A 19,919-nucleotide genomic window follows, 5' to 3' on the forward strand; every position below is an offset into this window, starting at 1 on the left:
TGCACCTTGTGGAACGCCACAGGGGATGGGCACGGAAGGTGAGAAAGCATCTCCCCAATGGATTCTGGAATCATGATGAGCAGGACAGACTGAAGCCATTCGACTGCTCCAATGGAACAATTACCAATGGATTCCAAGGCATGGAGGAGGAGTTGGTGGTCGAGCAGATCTAAATCTGCAGACAGGCCCAAAAGGAAAAGCAGGCCCATCTTGCCTTTCTCCATGACCCGTAGCATATGGCACTGTAAGTCAATCAAAGCGGTTTCTGTGCTCTGTGCTGGCACAAAGCCTGATTGGCCCCCATGTAAGATGTTATTGGCTTCTACATAAGATTGAAATTGTTGTGTGGCTAATTTGTCTAGGATCTTCAAAAGAAAGTGACAATTTGTTATGGGCCTGAGATTAGTGGGATCTCTGGGGTCAAGGCCTACTTTTATTGGGAGAGGTGTGACTAACCACCTTGATGGCGATGGGACCTGCTTGTCCTGAAAGGAGGCGTTGACAAAATGTGTCAGTAAGGAGGCAAAGAAGGTTCTATGTTCGAGAATGATTTTTGGTGGAAGGGGGTTTTCTGCCCACGAGGTAGGATTAATTCCTGAAACTAGCTTCTCTATATCTGGTATCTCGATGGAGCGGAGTGAGAAATTAGGGAAAGTGTGCAAGGCCCTCAAGGCCTCAGAGAGATTATCTGGATTGGAACTTCTGTTGTGAGTGGATAGACAGACTTACGATAATGGAGTCTAACTTGGTGAGCGGAGGTCACTACTATTGGAAGGAGATATCGTTTTGAAGGATGGTCTCTCATATTGGGGGTTAATTGTATTTTTTAGAGAGAAGTCCTGTTCATTAGGAAAAAATCACGTATTTGCAGAGAGTAACTAAAGGCACTCTAAATTAGTTGTGGGTAGGCTCTATGGACATCAGCCAACATTATGTTGGGGGTGGAGGGTGTCTCGCTTGTTGGAGGAACTCGTCGCTTACTTCCATTCTTGCTTATTGTCGGGCTGGTGGTCTGCTGAACACGTGTCTCGTTTCTATACACGTCCTATGCACTCATCTCACACTGGTAGATTCTCTGCCTGTGTGATCAGCCCGGCGTTCTCCCCACTGAGACCTTACTGTGTTATGCAGCCACTCTCAAGAAGCTTCCCTTGGCTGCACCCTGACTGCAGTCTGTCTAGTGTGTGCAGAGCGCCGCCTCCTTCTCTGGGCTGGCTGTCATCACCCAGTGGTTCTTGGGCAGGGCGCCTTCCTTTCCTGTTTGGAAACCTCAGGCAAAAGCTCAATTCGCACCGAGCTGCAGCTCTAAAGTAGCTATTGGTGGGTAAAAATTAGCTCACGACCCAGGCCAACCAACATTGCATATAGTGACGGTTGCCACCTATAGAAGGGTGCATTCTATACATGCTAGGAAGGGAAACGTTAATGCCCCCTCTTCAAAACAACAAACAATGATAGTCTGTAAAACATTGCGTATATAGTGCGGAAAGCTAACCATAAAATGTGGTTCTCTTTTTTGCAAATGTATTTGTGTGTCTGATAGCGTGTTTTGGGATGTGTCAGTCTGTGTGCATATGCGATTGTGCATGTGTCTGAGTGAATAGGTGAGTGAGTTCGAGAGTGACTAGGTGTGCATTTAATACATTCCTTTTGGGTTTTGAGTCCTAATATTGACTTATAAAGTACAGTTTCCATAAGCGGTTGTGAGAAAGCATTGCCGATGTAAACCATTCTCTTTATTTTAACTGTTTGCCTTACATCGTGTGATAAATGAACTACACCTACATTTCGGGAGCAATACGGTATCATGATATGTACATCAAGAGAGGGGTATGATCAATGAGTTAGGTGGGTTTTTGGGTGTAATGGATGGGGCATGATGAGAGGAATACCGGGACCAGCATCTTTTAACTAGCCTCCCATGTATAAGGATCACAAAGTAACTTTTTCCCCTTTTTGAGAAGTTATATAATCAATTTTTTCAGCTACAGTGAAACAAAAAAGGAATAAGCCATGATGTGTCAAGCCCCTCAGGTCGTCTCGTTTTTTCAGTCTTAACAGTGTTGTCTGTTATTTGTAATGTGTGTCGTGCTTCCCTTTGTGCAGAAGTGTAAATCTTGTGTATTTAGGCGAGTGCCACACTGTGAACAGTCGGCCGCCTGTGAGTTTAATGGCGACCGTCTTCTCGACTCAGTAAACGCCTCTAGCAACGTGCTTTGTTAACCGCACACACACACTCCAATAAACACTCTTACAATGCCCTAAGAGTTGCACTAAGCATAACAAGGAAAGAACATACTTCCGTAATTAGGAGACAACACAAGTTGTTAATCACACGGGATAAAATCCGCCTAAAAACAGCATCCCTTATCCATACATGTCTCAACAACAAAGCACCTTGCTATTTGACGGAAAGAATCATTAGAAAAACCTCAAGTAGACCAACTAGATCAGTCAACTCGAACTGCCTCCTTGTATCACGATTTAAACGTTCTACCCTTGGGGCACCAGCTCCCCAGTTAAGTCTGCACAACTGTGGAACATCCCGTCACCTCCACTGAGAGCAGACCAAACATTCACCAAATTGAGACGGAATCTTACCAACTGGTTCAAAGATAATGACAAGTAGTGGCTCCTGCCCAGGTTCACATTCGCAAATAAGCCTGCTTTGTAAATTACACTATCCCTCTTTGCGATTTACTTATTTACCTGTATCCTCCCCTGCATATATGTGCTGTATCTTATGTCCTCTATATTTGACCTGTACTTCATTGATGCCTGTATATTTCTGCATATGTATATTTGTTCTGTACTGATTCTTTATATGTAACTAAGCTGAACATATTCTTACCTTTTGCGCCCTGATATCTTTGGGTCTGGCGCGCACTACAAATAAATAAATAAATAAATAAACAAACAATATATTCACATACCTCTCAAATCACTTTTACAAACACCCAGAAATATGTTTTTATTATTAGGAATGCCACGAGAATTAATAGGTGACCAAAATATTTGTGCGGGAAGGTTTTCAACCTTTTCTAGCAGTCCTTTTAAATGCAATTTAATTTTTGCCAACCTTCTTTACAGAATAAAAAAAAAAACAGGGAACTGATGTGTTTTGCAATTTCATGCTAGCATATGTTGGGAACAGACACCATAAACATATTTGCATGGAGCTGTACTGGCATGTAAGGACTACAGGCAGCCTAGACAACAGTGTAACCACATAGTAATACGTATGCTTGCTTTACTATTAATGCAATTAAAACATGCCATGCCACATTAAGAAATGATATGCAGACTAAAGCTAGCAGTGCCAGTCTGCATAGACTTTCTTAATATGTCATGCCATGTTTCTTTTTATTTACAGTAACTGTAAAACAAACTTGATATATTTAATGCAGGCCATTCTAGCAGTTAATGACTCTTGTCAGGTTTGCTTTACCCATGAATTACCATTGCTGTGCATCAAGTGCAAAGCAAATCTAATTGTTATTACATGGATAGACTGACCTACATTCAGTGTAGGCCAGTTTAGCTACGTGATAACTCTTCACTTAACACATTTCTTCATCCTTGATGCATGACACTGTGAATCAAGGGTAAAGCAAAAAAGCATGCCATGACTCCAGCAGCCCCACCCCTATATTTAGGGGTGGTGCCAATACAGACAATAACACATACAAACAACACTACATACAATCATACATAAATACATACACATTACATTGAAGAAAAAAAAAAGTATCAGACCTGTATGCACCGCCACAAGTTCCTGCACCACCCCAAAGAGGACCAGGAATCTCAGAACACTGTGCTGCCTGCCACTCATGTGTGGCAGCAACTGTCATTCAGGTGAGGGGGTGGCATCCCCACCCATAGAGATGGGTGACCACTGTTCCTAAGACCCTGCTTTTTGCCCATCACAGAAAGAGTGACTTGGACAAATATGTGCAGGAGCACAGCCTTCTTTTGTTTTTCATTGTATATATTTGTTTTCTTATCTTTATTTATAAAGGTGTGTGTGGTTGTGTCTGTGTCTGTGTCTGTGTCTGTGTCTGTGTCTGTGTGTGTCCCCGCCCGCCTATACAAATTGACACCGTTGAACCCACTGCTACCAAATTTTTCGTGGCTTCCTCATTTGTCTAGGGAAAAGATTGTATTCTGTTAGATGCAAAAAAAAATTCACGCCGTACACATGCTCATTTACCGATGCTCACCCCGATTCACTACAGTAGGTACTAGAAGGAGGCAACATTTGGAAAATGTCTGAAGCAAAATGTTCGATGTGTTGGTTATTCCTTTGACATTTATTCCTCCTGGATACAGTACGAAAGTGTTTATTAATGCCTTTTTCAAGGGAATTAAAGAATATATTTCTTTTTTATCACGCCACTCCAAATATGGGAAATAGCAAGGTTACAGTTTACTTAAGTTCATTCACAAGAAGAGAGCAGAATCGATCAATCAATCAATCTTTCTTGGACATTTTCTCAAATGTGCTGAAGCCATTGAGTGACTGAAACATGCCGCACAAAAAACAAACATCACTTGGAAATGCTCCATCTGATGAAAAGCGAAAATCAATATCAAGAGCTTCAGAAACGCAACAAACAGCAGCACGACTTGCTGACCAGAGGACAAGAGCAACTTTCTCCAGGGCAAATGAAATCCAGAGCAAACTGAACCAAGACTTGCCGACAAGAGCAACATTCTCCAGGGCACATGAGACAACAGAGCAAACTGAAGCACGATTGCCGACCAGAAGACAAGAGCAACTTTCTCCAGGGCAAATGAGATTCCAGAGCAAGCTGAATCAAGACTTGCTGACATGAGGAGAAGAGCAACATCCCCCACGGCACACGAGACACCACTCGATCAGGACATGGGAAACACTGGGTACCCAGCTAGTTTGTAACAATATAAATCCTACAAAGGCACCAAACGCAGAGAAAACAGAAGAGTCCATGTACAAGAGATCATACCATAATCGGAAAAAAGTCTAAACAAGAAAGCATTATCATTGAAAAAGCAAAGTCTTAAGTCTCTTTTTCAAAGTTGGAAGATCAGAGCAAGGTCCGAATTCTGAAGGGAGCTTTTCCAAAAATAGGTGCTATAACCTCATAGGAGTCCCCACCACTGCATTCCAACTTAAAGCGTGAAATCTGTAGTCATGCTTTGACAGATGATTGCAATAACCTGCCTGGTATATAAGAAGTAATGCGATCCTTTAGATATTGAAGGGCACTGCCATATACACGTGTGGGTAACAGTAAGCACTTTGTGTTTTATTCTAGCTACAACCTTTAGCCAGTGTATTTTTTTTCTGAGCGTAGGTGAATAATGCTGTTGACGCGAAACACCAGCAACCATCCTGGCAGTAGTATTCTGAACCACTTGCAAATGTTTCAGATCTCCCTTGTTAATTACGCAAGCAATGCATTGCCATAGTCAATTTGGGAATTCACGATTGCTCTAGCAATAGGAGGACGATGGTGACGGGGCAACAAAGGACTTTTCTTAAAAGTCGAAGATAATAAATGAATTATCTGATAGTTGCATATATATGGCCCGCCATGGGCATTGTTGTGTCAAGAGGAACTCCAAGGGTTTGTGCAAGGTTGTGATAGAACAATTATCAACAGTGAAAGTCATGGTTTTCCTCAAAAGGCCTTGCCTTTTGGCCGATGCAAGTAAAAGTAATGCAGTGTTTCCACTGTTGAGACACTTGCCATTAGCATTCAATGCTGCAGAATCAGTTTGATAATTGCTTAACAAGTACAATAAAATCGGGTGTTATCCGCATAATTCACAACGGCTAAATCATGATGCAAAAGAAGAACATGAAGCACTTTATGAAAATATTAAAAAGCATTGGTGCCATGGTGGAGCCCTAATGAACACCACAGTCAAGAGGAAGATCAGGAGAGGAGAATGAAACTGTTCCGATAATAATCTAATTGTTCGATCCTTAAGAAAGGAAATTGTCCAGCTTGCAGCTCAGGAATGGATCTTGCAACCTGGATTAATCTATCACCCATAATCTCAAAATCTACAAGTACAAAGGCAGATGACGGGTCAAGAAATACAAGAAGACCTGCCTTGCAACAATCTAACAGCCGAAGAGTGGCAGACTGAAGATCAAGCATAGTGGTTTCAGGTCAATATGACCTCCGATAGCCAGACTGGAATAAGCCGAGAAGACTGTGTCAATCAACATAACCCTGCATGTTTTTATATTCAAATTAATCAAGAAGCTTGAGGAGAAATGTAGTGTTAGTGGTCGGTCTATAATTGACCCAATCAATTGCATCCAGGGAAGGCTTTTTCAACGGTGGTGTTTTAAAAGTATCTTTTAAGCGAAGTGGGAACATAATTGTTCCTAAAAGAAGAGTTGACAAAGGCACACCGTGCCGGAATTAGATGAGTAGCACAAAGGAAAAAAAGTTAACATTTAATTTGTACCGAAGTGCCTTCAGTTTGCCATGAAGTTTGTTTTGAACGGAGGAACGCCACTTGATGCTAGGTACAGGCCGATAATTATTGGTGATAGGTGCAGGGATCAAGTCGGGGGTACATGCGTGGGGGGGGGGAACGGAGTCCACCCACCTTATTCAGACGGTGGACACACTCCCGCTCAGCTAAAATGAGAAACATTGAGTGTCCTCTGAATTTATGAAGGAAAGCCGACATCAGTAATCAAACCGCGCTCGTCAGGTTTGTAGGCCGGACACTTCACCACTGCACTACATAACCAGATGAAAGGTAACAAACAACTAAAGGTGAAATGTCCCATTTCGGTACTGCAAGTCCCAGGGAAAACATTTGTATTGGTTCTTGGAGTTTAAAACATGCACACCTTTTTAAAGTTTTGAAAAACACTGTTAGACAAAAATATCCTCTCTTGGTTTTGTGTGCGTGTGTCGATTTTATGAAAAGCAAATGCCATTCGTCCAATTCAATTTGGGTGGTTATGCAAAGCCAATTTAAGGAAATGTGCATATTTCACCCTGATATGTTAATTTCTGGTGACGTCACATCCCACTGCGTTTGTTGAGGAGTCCCCCCACTTTAATTTTTAGGACTTGACCTCTGGATAGTTGCATCAAGTTCACGTAGCACTGAGAACAGTTCATTGGCCTGCACAATGCGCGTATCAAAGTACATTCTTTTGGCATTTAAAATGCCTTCCTTATAATTAGCGTAAGCTTCTTTAAGCAGGCAAAGATCAGACTCCTCCTTTGTTTTGGCCCCTTTACGCTCGGCTTTCCCCTTAATTGTACTCCAGCTTCTCAAATGTTCAGTAAACCAAGCTTTTTGCAGTGTACTTGGACGCATCTTTCTCGTAACCAAAACGGGCAAGAGAGTCCAGTGTGGCAGACACCTGCTTACCTATGGCACTGAGAACACAATCAGGCTTTGCATCGACTTTAAAGCCAAAATTGAGGTCAGTTGTATAAATTGGTATGTTTTTAATGGTTTGTTCTCCTGCAATGTAATTAAGAGTTGAAGTGCTGATCAAGTCATGATTAACACATTTGTACAAATGATGTATTAAGTTTAATAAAAAGTTTTTGATACCTTATTAAAAAAAATGTCTCTGGACAATCCCTTCTGTAGAAATTCAGTAAAAAAAGGCGCTATTGCGGAAGGAGTGATTTTTCTTCGATTGCGACTCCGTGTCATTTTAGGATTACACTTAAATGTGATTGCTGAGCCTACTTGAATATCAAATGTCAATAAAGGTGGTCAAACCAAGAGCAAGGCGGAGTTCCAATAGCATTGGGGGCAGGAATGTCGTTATTAGTAAGGACCCAATCTGAGGAGCGCCCCTTGAGCGAGTAGGACCCGCGACGTGCTGTGTGAGCCCCATTGCTTGTTAGGTTTGAACACTATCCGAGGCTACAGTATCCTCCATGCCATTAAATCCTAGATTAAAACACCAGCAATAACACGTTTAGTGTTGATAGTAAGTAGCCAGAGCAACGGCTCAGCTAGTTCAGGAATGACATCGGACATATCGCCATCTGAAGGTCTGTATAATAAAAGAACTGTAATGGTCGGGCTTACCCTTATTCACAGGAAAGCGGTTTATGTTTAATAGGATAGGCTAAAAAAGAATTATTAACTTAAACAGCCACACTGCCGCAGACCTATTATGTCTATGTTCATTGTGCATAATGTAATTAGATGGAACAGCAGAGTTTTTCGCACGCCCCGTGTGATCCTTTAACCGTTATACCGTCATTTCATCGACCGTCATTTTCACGACTGCCTTTTTTACGAGTGCAGAATTACGAAAAAGTTCATCGAAATTGGGGGCGGGGGAAAGGGCAGATAAGGGGTTGGGGGGGGTCAGGAATAGTTAAAAATAGGTGGGGAACGGGGTGTCGGGGAGCCCCCTAAAAAATGTGATGCCCTTTTTCGTAATTGTGTACTTGTAAAAAAGGCAGTCGTAAACATGACTGTTGATTAAAGAAACATAGAACCCCTTTAAACAGGTCTCAATTAACATTCGAATGCCCAACTGGTCCACGAGCAGCAGATCACCCAGATCGACATCATCTTTGACCGTTTAGATGGTGTTCAAAATACCACATCTAATAGTGGTACCACTAGAGCAGGCCAGAATAAATGTCTCATCCATGCCTGTCCTTTCAGATGTATTGGAAACATTATCGTGGGCTTTTCTATGTTTCACATGTTTGTTATGTCCATTGTTTGAGAAGAAACACTTAAGTACCGCGCTAAACGTGTAAATAATACCACATAGGATGATGATGATTGTGGGTGCATTAACAAACGCACTTCTAGGACTATGCGCCTGTTTGCATAGGGCAACACATAGAGGGCGTTAATGGTCCGACTAGTCAATTCATAATAAATGTAACCAGGCTCGTGCAACAGCCTATGCGGGGAGGGCAAGGCAGCACAGATGTGTAACCTGATGTTTCACTGTGTCAAACGATACGGAGGCACCCGCTTAGTTTGGCTGCACATCCAATATTTATGCCAGACCGAACATCACCACCTATTGGCAGCTTCTGGTAGTGCACTCAGTACAACCACTCTTAGTTCCCAACTAAACAGCACTGCCTATTGCAGGCTGTCAGTAGTGGAATATCGCAACTTGTGCCAGAACCTGTGAAAACTAAAAAAGCACAGACTCCTCGCCCATGTTCACACAGGAGACGCCAGGGTGGCGTGGCTGTGGGCGCCTTACTTGTGTGAGATTGCGCTTCACCACCTACCTCCCACGTGGGGTACAGGGCTGTTCTGTGCACATGTAGGTTTGGGACAGACTGCAAGCACTTCTTATTAACTGCCCACCATTTTGCAAACGGGCACATTGTGATAGAATCATGCGCATCAAGTGCTGGTGCCAGACTCCACATTCTGCACAATGCAATGGTGGTAAGACGTGATTACACAGCCAGGCTTTTTTTGCGTTGTTTTTTGGATGAACATTTTCGGCTGAAAAACTCATCGAAAAATATAAAGGGTGGGTGGGTAAGGGCATATAAGGGGTAGGGGGTGTGGGGTATAGGGAGTACACAATCGGGAAGGTGGTTTGGGGGGAAGAGACCCCCCAAAAATATAAAAAAACGTTTTGGTTGAACACATTCAGCAAAAAACTGCGAAAAAAAGCCTGCCGATCAAAGAACATAGAACCGTAATGGTACATGGAGTAAAATGAGGACTCTCGCTAAATATTTCTGTGTTTAGCCATGCATCATGGGGCCGCCGTCTCCTGTTAGAAAATACTAAGAATGTCTATAAATGCAGCACGTAGATATTACAACATAGGCTGGGTCGACTAAACGCACTCACACAGGCAACATCTACAACTCCAGCCCCTACTTGCAATAGGCTTCTACAAAATGACCAGGGAGATTGCATTCTTCTCCTCAATGTTGCAGGTCACCCTCTTCACTTTCATCGGCGGTTCTAAAGGACAGCGTGGCGAGGGGAAGTAGCATTGCTGGCGGTGTCACAGAAAATGTGGTCTTTAGCCAGCCATCATGCAGCTGCCTGCTCGCTTTACACAAGTACAATAAATCTGAAGGCAGCATGTGAGGGGGGTGGGGTGTAACAACAGCTGCAAAAGTCTGCAAAATCTAAAAAAGCCCAGATTCCTAGCCCTATGCTTCACCTCAAGAAGCGTGAGGCGAGAGTAGCTTCACATTAACGCTGTATGGTACTTCACTGTACACGCAGCTTGGAAACAAAACCTGTTCTTGAAAGCATCATTCAACAAATCGGTCCCCCATGTTGAAAGTTCCGTGCACAGCAGAAAAGCGGGAAAACCTCTATTCGAATGCAGCATCGAAATGTCGGGGTGGCCCGTAGGGGCCCCCATCATTGCGAGGGATTCATGTTGCAAGCACCATATTGATGACCGGGAGATGGCATCGACCTGGGCGCAATGTTGCAAATACTATGTAGTGAGTGCAGTTCATTATGGATGGGATATGTTACTTTTAGTGTTGCACTTGTTTAGACTGTATGCATATTAGATCTTCATGCACGTAGAAATAAACCATATTAAAACTGCAAAATGCAACATGAACACTATTTAGACAACGGCGTGCTTTGTAAAAAAAAAACATGCTAGTTGGGTCTCCCTTGCGAAATGCATGTTGACTTTTAAACTTGACGTTCTCAGGTTTTCGGATGGCAGAAAATTAATAAATCAGTAGCTTTCACCTGCGCAGTTAGCTGCTGCACATGAAATTTAATTGATAGAAAGAAGAACGAGCCATGTAGTAAGAAGGTCCGCTTGCAAACAGGACAAGGTATATGATTTAACAGTCCCACAAGGGAACAGATGTTATCTAGCTCATTGAATTGAAGTTGCATAGAAGGGGTTGGTTTATTTGTGTATTTATATATTTATTGGACATTTGGGAGAGGTGCGGGAGTGTGGGACCCAAGGGGATGAGCAAGTGATGAGCGGCCATAAGGGCAAGTGCCAGGGGAAGGGAGAGGGTAAGACGAGTCCAATGGACCAGATTCAGGCTAGTCTGAGGAAGGGTGCCTGTGGGTACGTGCGGGTATGGGATGCTTGGGGAGACTGATTGGTGATGGTCTGGCCCATGTATTTGCTTGTGCTGGTAATAAAAATGAGGCCCGAGGCCAGGTTTTCCGACGGTTTGTTATTTTTACAGCTCAACCGAGGTTGTATGTTCTAGAATAGTGGTCGCATAAATGAATAGGTCTTCAGAAGCGCCAAGAGTCTGGGGTAGTTGCGATCGCAATCTGTAGTTCAAATGAGATCCTGTTTATACATGGAAATATGTAAGCGGACCATTTGCAATCACAATTAAAGTGAAAGGCCTTAGAGTGGTTATTGCTAGTAATTCATTGGTTTCAATACCAATGTTTAAGCCTCATGGCCTACTACAGATAAATCCTAAGAAGATGTGTGTTCTGAAGATGACGATAAAGAAAAGATTGGCCCATGAAAATGGTGGAATTGGGAAAAGATGGGATTTCTTTGAATGAAGAGGTTTTTCTCCAATCCGTATATCGGGGTGGATTGTAATAGAGTTTCTGGGAGTGTTTTAATTGTTGCAAAAATGTATATAAGATGTCAGCTGATGCAGTTTGTTGAGGCTTGGGTTAGTTTGGTCCTGCAACACCATCTAACCACTCCCCGTAGATTTGTGCAATAAACTTGCTCTATGTACCACCGTTTACTCACTGCTTATGAGGTGGGCCTGTTTGGGTTAACATTATAAAAGCCCATCCACACAGAAACAAAAGAAGCCTTTCAAAGCAACATGCAACACATTTGTCATCAGCCTAAACTTCTACGCTGGCCTTTAAAAAATGGCTGCTCTGTAACGGAGCTTTGAGCAGAATGCACAGATTAAACATAACTTGCACCAGGGCTCTTTTCCTGTTTGCATCTTAATTAGCGCTCCCAGGCAGCTTAATAAAAAATGGAACTTCCTTGAAGTATCCCAACCCCACCCCCTGTCAGCAGAGATGGATTTAAAATCAAAAACAATTAGCATTTGAAAGGCAATACTAGTTCTCAGAGGACAAGGATCAATAGCTAAATGAAAATGGTACACCTACTTCCATATGGAGAAGTCTGATTAATAATCTGCTGTGCTCGCCGAATATACAAGTGCTCAAGCATGGGGACAGATAGGACGCAACAAGGAAGGGACACATACCATAGCATAGATAGAAGGTGTAGATCAGAAATGATCTGTTAGGTGCATGTATCCAACCATAGCGTGAGAGTAGAAGAGCGCCATCATTTTAATGAAGTGTTGCCTCGAATGAGCCAAGAACAATTTATTTTGTAGTATTAAACATGTGGATGGTCATTGTTAATATATTTGAAGCACCGATATAGCCAGGTAAACCATGATTGAGTCTTAGTTTTCAGGGTATGCTCCTAAAAAAAAAAATCACTTTATTGTACTGGCAGTGTTTACACATTAAGTACTATAACATTAAATGAGTTGCCCAAGATCACAAAGTGAAGCAGTAATGCAGCACGATGAACTTATTTTAGAATGTTTGACTTTCACAAGCTAAAATAATATTCTGTTTTGCAGATCTGACTTGGAAAGTGCACACATTACATTATAAACAAACACCAATGTTTTTTTTTAAATCCTTACAGAAATATATTGTGCAAATATAGCATGATTGGAGTTTTATTTTTCACATTATAAATGGTAGTGTGAAGGTGACAGCATTTTAATTGATTTGAGCTCTTAAAATTCTCATCTCGGTTTTGCTATTGTACTTTATGAATTACATTCACCCAGCAAACACAACTTTGTAATAAAGTCGCCTGCTTGTATTTATGGTTTTACACAGACTAGCAAACTGTTGTTAAAGATGTGTAGAAAACTTGACATTCTAGAAAAGACAAAATGACCTTTGGGCAGAATCAGCCCTGAACAGAATCTCACCGGAAATCGGTGACCCTTCCACTTAAATGACAATCATAAAAAAAGAGGAGGCAATAGGCTAAGGAATGCCACTAGAATGTAAGGAGGCAAACTCTTTCACAGAAGACAGCACAGTAGTATGCAGTGAGATGAGATGATCTGTCCAGGATCACAGTATTCTCTGGTAGTAAAGCTGATAGTCTCCACGCTTTTGTTTCACTCGCTTGAATTTGGGTTCACTAGGGGGTCATTGGGAGTATGCCAGTCCAGAAATAAGGTGCTGAACAACGTGTGCCGCCACCTTTTCCAGACAGGCATACTTCGAGTTTGCCGGTAGGGGCAGTGAACTGCCGGCAGACCTCCCTTGCCGATAAATCAGGTCCCTACTGGCAGATAATTCACTGAAGCACTGTTGAGAACTATGCCAGTGCTTCTGTGGTTCCCATCCGATGGAGTCCTAGGGGACTCAATGGGAACTTACTGTTACTCCGCTACCCGTAATATCCCCGGTAATACCGGGATATCGGGCGGCAGAAACGGCAAGTTGAGGTAATACTTCCAGCCCGCCCCATAGTTTGAAGACCGCTGTGCTAGCCTCAGCAGCACCTCTGACCCCTATCGTCTGACATAGTCACTCCGATTGCAACGAATGGCACTGTCGTTTTCCCACTTTAGTTTGTATAGAACTAAACCTCTTGTTGGTGGCCCCTGACCCTGCACCAGGGAAGTGTCTGTTTTGTAGGTTTCTGGCAGAGGAAGTCATTGCTGTTCTTTTGTAGGACGCTAAAACTTGGCATGCTGATGTTCAACTCGAACTACCCCGCATAGTTGGTGACATTCTGTCTACGCTTTGTAAATAAAACCAGAAGGTGTGGATGGAAGAAATCAAACTTATCATAACCACTGGCCCTGATCTGGACAACGTTCCTTCCTACCAGTTGTTGCAGTATTTAGACCATATGAAACATTACTGAAGATCAGACAAATGCAATACAGCCTTGGTCGCGCTATTAATGCGATCGACCCGTCGGAACTGCCGGTCCGTGTCTTGTTTTGACCTTGTTTGGTCTCATGAGTAAAGTTAAGCTTGGTACTCTATAGCGGACTATGCACACCTGAGCATGCCCTCACTAAGGGAGACAAACTAAAACCAGGAAGTTATGGATGAAAGGTTTGAGTTAAGATTAACTGTTGGTTATTACTCTGGGCTTACTGCCATACTATTGTTCACCACCTGGTCGCGCCGTAACAGAAGTTTACCAGCCATATGCAAATTGACCTTGACGTCATAAGCCTTGTTGCTGCAGTCAGCCAGTGCTAGTGGTGCTGTGCGATCGTCCTGAGTTGTATTGTTCTCATTGCCTGACAGTGTTGCTTAATAGCTCCCTGGACAAGTGGTATCCACACTCGTCATGAATGCCATTTGATCACTTGTCGTACTCGCTTGCAGTGTGTGAAACGACACTTGTTTTTTTTTTTCGGGGCGGGGGGGGGATAATGTGTAATAGGCCTAATGGGCCTCATGAACATTTTGACAGTGAAGTTTAAAATGGTGCTGAAGTGGCGGTGATTTGCTTTTTCCCGCACAACTGCATAGCGGTAAAATGGATGATGACAGTACCCAGAGAATGGAGGTACAGTGAATGATTACCTCTGTAAAACGCTGGAGGTAATCAGTCACCTCACGCGTCTGATCACCCGCTGCTGAAATACTGTTCCCAGTCATTCTAATGAAATGCCCATGCAGTCCTACGTACTCGGCGTCTCTCTCGTTTTTCTTTTCCGCAAACCCTCCCACACCAGAGAAAGGGGAGAACAACAACGGAAGGAAAAGACAGGACACTGTACGGTGGCCACAACAAGTAGTGGGACAAGAAAGGCGGCACGGGCCAGAGGGGGTAACCTCAGGACCCGGTGCCCAAAAGGACTATATTATTACGATATGCGATATTTGCTTATGTTCCATATCTGTAACAATAAAACCTACAGCCTTTTATTGCCAAGACTTGAAGGAATGTTGTGGTGTAATACTTTAGGGATAGGGCAGGGGCCATTAGGAATGACAACACAACAAATGTAAGTTTGCCTGCATATGGGTCCAGCAGTTACCAGTCATTCTAACGAAATGCCCATGCAGTCCTATGGACTCCAAACATGGAGATGAACACCACTGTTGCCCCATTCATAATCTTACCGTAAACCCATGGGAATTAATGAATTACTCTTTTATAAAGCGCTTACTACCATTGACCAGTCTCTAAGCACGGACCGGGATTCGAGCCTGCGTTGCCTTCCAAGTCAAACGCTTAGCCCCTGGACTTGGCAGTAGTTTTAAATGAGTTTGGCAGCAATTCCAATGGGGACTCCTAAAGCGACCACTGGAAGCTTCATGCGCTGCTTCTTGTAGGAATGTGTAACGCACTCCCACTTGCATTGTTGTGAATTTAACCCACGCCACACTGCATCGTTCTTATGATCCTTTCTTGGACGATACTCGCGTGTTTTCGTTTTGCACACTAGACCTATTGTGAGAAAATGCAAAGCGCTGCTCCTGCTGAGTGTTAGCCTGCATTTCGAGAATGATGTGCGTCCCGAGCCCCTTATCGTTGGGGCATCCTGCAGAGCTCTTGCGCTGATGATCAAAGCGTGCAATATTGTCTATGTGAGGAAATGTAATTCCATCATTCAGGAGCGATTTGGAGAACCGCATATTTTTAATCGAGTGGGAGCTGCGTGCAACGTTTGGAAACCACTTTTCTGGTCTGTACTCATTTAATGTTTTTTATTGTAAGTGTTAAGCGCCTGTTCTCTTGCTCTCTCTACCTCTCTCTCTACCTCTCTCGCGCTCTCTCTCTCTCTCTCTCTCTCTCTCTCTCTCTCTCTCTCTCTCACACACTGGGCCTGATCACGAGTTGGGCGGTATTCCATCTGGGATAACACTCAACTTTATTAGCGTTAGCGCCCACCCATCTGGCAGTATTACAGCCGGACCACGGGTTGGGCGCTAACTGTGAGTCCCCATGGGTCCGTTGGACGCAATGGAGAATCTTCGGTGCAATTACCACGCAGTAATACCATCTGCGGTTATTGCACCATAAATTGGCATTTTTGTGGCGTGTTTACCCCCAGCTTTAAGCTGGGGGTAAATGCGGCAGACTCGAGTTTGGACGGACCCTTAAGTGTGGCGGTAACACTGTTACCACCGCATTTAAGGGCTACCGCCCAACTCGTGATCAGTCTCCCTCACAGACGCACACTCCTTCTGTACCTCCTTTCTCCTTGTGTATTTATGTACCTTTTGTCACTTTCATTTATCTCCTCGGCCTATTGAAATGGTTAATAAAATCTGTCATTATAGTGCTTAGATGTAGGTGTGATCCAGCATGAAGCTCTATATAAAACATGGTAGTATTTTGTCTCATAAATGTGGCGCTACACACCAGCATGTGAACATCTATTCATATACAACATATGTTAAGTGCTAGACCCCCCCTGTTTACTGGCATTTGTGGAGGGGTTTTGTCCTATTGTCATGACTTGCAGCATAAATATTATTGCCACATTAATATCTTCTAAAACAACCTCTTGCATTTTTTTTTTTTAAACTGCTTTTCCCAACGTCATGGGATAATTGCTGCCATGCCCCTCTGTTATCTAAGTTCATGACACATTAAGAGGATTTCAAACAGCCACATCTCCCTTCAGAATCATTTGCCTGAAAAGTAATGGCTTAATTGCAGCTATTGCACGGCTTCTAGTGCAACAGTCACGTGATTTCAATCTGCATCCCAGCACTGGCCAATTAAAGTGCTCGACTTGTTTCATTGTTTCCTTTTGCATACATTGCTACTAAAAACGCGTTGTGATGGAGATATAAGTAGAAAAGCTTTGCCAATGCTTGTTATGTCTGGCCAACATGTTCTAGCTTCTCATTCACAACACCTCCAAGTCCTTGTTTACACCTTCTTTTGCTTGACCTTGCCCTCTCCTTCCTTCCATTTTCTTTCCCACTTATTCCTTCTGTGTTCTTTCACTCACTCTTCCTTCTGCCTTTTACTTTTCTATTTGAATATTACTCTTGCGCTCTCTCATCCCTGCCATTGTGACCTCCTTCATCTCATTCTGTTTCTTACCTACCCTCCCTTTCTTCCTTCCTCTCATGTCATCCCCTTGTCTTTCTTCTGTTTCCTTCCTTGCTGGCTTCCTTCATACCTTCCTTGCATCTTCTTCCCTTTCTACCTTCTGCCTTCCTAACTCCTGCCTCCTTGCCTCTTCTTCCTTTTCTACCCCCCCCCGCTTCATTGCCTCTCCTTCCCATGCTACCTCTCGCCTCCTTTCCACTTCTTCCCTTCCTACCTCCCACCTCCTTGCCTCTCCTTCCTTCCTACTTCCCGCCTCCTTTCCTATACGCACCCCTCCTACCTCCCGCCTCCTTCCCTCTTCTTCCTTTTCTACCTTCCGGCTTCCTACCTCCTGCCTCCTTGCCCCTTCTTCCTTTTCTACACCCCCCGCTTCATTGCCTTCTCCTTCCCTTCCCTCTCGCCTCCTTTCCACTTCTCCCTTCCTACCTCCCACCTCCTTGCCTCTTCTCCCTTTCTACTTCCCGCCACCTTTCCTATAGGCCCCTTCCTACCTCCCGCCTCCTTCCCTCTTCTTCCTTTTCTACCTTACGGCTTCCTACCTCCTGCCTCCTTGCCTCTTCTTTCTTTTCTACCCCCCCTCTTACTTGCCTCTCCTTCCCTTCCTGCCTCCTTGCCTCCCATTACCTTCCTGCCTCTCCTTCCCACCTCCCTCCCACCTTGCATCTCCTTCCTTCCCTGCCTGCCCTCCCTCCCTTCCTCCCTCTTTCATGCCTTCCTTCCTTCCTTCCTTCATCCTCCTCAGATTTTCACCCACCGCTCTTTTCCCCCCAATCTCACGGACAGTCTATTTTATTTAGTCCATCTTCCAGTCGCATCACCGCTATTCCCACCTCATTTCTCGTACCCCTTCCTGTTCCACCACCCTTGTTATACCTTCTCGCCTTCTCCATCTCTTTATGGGTTGCATTTTTTTTTTACAAGACACAGACCCTTTTTCTCCCGTTGATTTTACTGTTTCTGTCCGTCCTTCCTTTTTGATCTCTCATTCCCTCCGCTCTCCCACTTTACGTATCCTCGTCCTATTTCCCTCGCCCCTGCCCCTCATTTATCTCTTGCCTTCTGCCTCTCGCATTCTCTCTCTCTCTCTCTCTCCTTTTTCTCGCTTTCAATTTTTTTGTCTTTAGCATTTCCCTCATTCTTAGTCCCTTTTCCTTCTCCTTTCCGCTCTAATCTGCTCAATTTCTATATCTCCAATTTTTTGCTTCGTCTTTCTCCCTCCCACTTTCATTCTTTCTCCGTTCTCGGTTTCATACACTTTTCTCGCTCTTATTTATTCGCCCCCTTATTCCCACTCTCTCTCCTCCTCTCTCCCTTCCCTTCTACTTCTCTCCTGTGCTCTCCCCTCTCCCCTTTTTCCTCTTTCCTTCACTCCCCTTTTTCTGAACATTCTGCCTTTTTTAGTTTTCTTTTGCTCTCTTGCTCTCTCTCTCTTTCTCTCCCCTCCCCCTTTTCGCTCTCTCCCCCTCTCTTCCCTTCTCCCTCCCTCTCGCTCTCTTCCCTCTGCCTTGTTCCTCTTTCCCTCACTCCACCTTTTTCCGAACATTCTGCCTTTCTAGTTTTCTGTTGCTCTCCCCTTCTGCTCCGCTGCCTCGGACCCTTCCCCACCCGTCTCTCTCCCCCTTTCCCTCCTCTGCTTGGCTCTCCGGCTCCAGCTGTTCCCTGCTTCTCCCGGGTCCTCCCTGGCTGCGGCCAGTGCTCTGCTTTCTGTGGCTTGTGTCATTCGCCGACTCCTGTATGCGAAGGCAGGGCAGGGCCCGCGCTCGCTGAGCTCAAACCGCACTCCCTGGGAAGGGGGTTCAGCACAAGCCTGACACTGTCTCTCCTTCTTGCAGGCGGCTCGTCGGATGGAGCAGAAGGCGCTGCGGCCTCTGCTCTGGATCCTCGGCCTCTTGCTGCTGTCGACCCAGGTAAGGGGAGCGCAGTGTTTGGGTCCCGACGGCGACACGAAGGTAAGGGGAGCTCCCATATTGCATAGCACCCCATACCCCGCCCTACTACCCCCCGCTCCTTCCACCCCCACTTGAGGAACTTCTGCGTCAGCGCTGCCTCTGAAAGGAGCTTCGGGGGCCCAACAGCTGGAGAGAATTAGCTATGTTTGCAGTTGTGTTTTGGTTCGATTACAATGCCCCCCACCCTGCAGCCGAAATTAGATATTGCCGTTCTGCTGAAGCAGACACCGGCTCGTTTCCAGGCTGAGAAAAAAGCCTGCAAACTCATGGGATGGAGTTTAAATGTGTCTGGTGTGTGTGGTTGCCTTGTGTGTGTGTGTGTGGTTGCCTTGTGTGTGTGTGTGTGTGGTTGCCTTGTGCGTGTGTGTGTGTGTGTGGTTGCCTTGTGTGTGTGGTTGCCTTGTGTGTGTGGTTGCTTTGTGTGTGTGGTTGCCGTGTGTGTGTGTGTGTGTGTGTGGTTGCTTTGTGTGTGTGTGGTTGCCGTTTGTGTGTGTGGTTGCCTTGTGTGTGTGGTTGCCGTGTCTGTGCATGTGTGTGTGTTGTGGCCATGCATGTGTGCGTAGTCTAGTGTGTGCCTGACTGCTTGTAGATGAGTGGGTTGGGGTCGCTATTGGCTCCCTCGAGCTATTGGAGCCCAGCTGAACGTCCCGAGGACGCACTGACCAACGGTAGGTGGGCTGGGCTTGTACTTGGTTTCTAGGTCCAGGTAGCGCTTTGGTGATTGAGTGGGATGTGCTATTGGGCAGGGCTGTCACAAGATGTGCTGAGGCCCGTGGCAAAACATTTGGTGAGGCCCTCTTATGATTTTTTGCACTGGGCCAGCTGCGGCACCCCCACAAATAGGAGACTTGAGAAATCTCCCCTTACAGTGGCAGTCAGATAATGTGATGTACAGTTGAGGCTAGTGA

The 19,919-nt window shown here is 44.6% G+C and overlaps 1 protein-coding gene across 7 annotated transcripts in view; it reads left to right on the forward strand.

Moving 5' to 3' along the window:
• Positions 1–19,919, forward strand: part of LOC138521067 (receptor-type tyrosine-protein phosphatase V-like) — a 641,711-nt gene that overhangs the window by 217,393 nt on the left and 404,399 nt on the right. For 5 of the 7 annotated variants that reach the window (XM_069633598.1, XM_069633597.1, XM_069633596.1 and 2 more), the window contains exon 2: positions 18,895–18,969. The exons of 1 other annotated variant lie outside the window; for it this stretch is intronic. In XM_069633598.1, coding sequence (XP_069489699.1) covers positions 18,907–18,969 — 63 coding nt within the window. In that variant the 5' untranslated portion in view covers positions 18,895–18,906. Of the gene's footprint in view, positions 1–17,862; positions 18,970–19,919 lie in introns of those variants that run through there. One more of the 7 variants, XM_069633593.1, reaches the window with a different exon arrangement.

The sequence above is a fragment of the Ambystoma mexicanum genome, chromosome 13 (assembly GCF_040938575.1).
Source record: "Ambystoma mexicanum isolate Mex_15411 chromosome 13, UKY_AmexF1_1, whole genome shotgun sequence".
Taxonomy (NCBI): Eukaryota; Metazoa; Chordata; class Amphibia; order Caudata; family Ambystomatidae; genus Ambystoma; species Ambystoma mexicanum.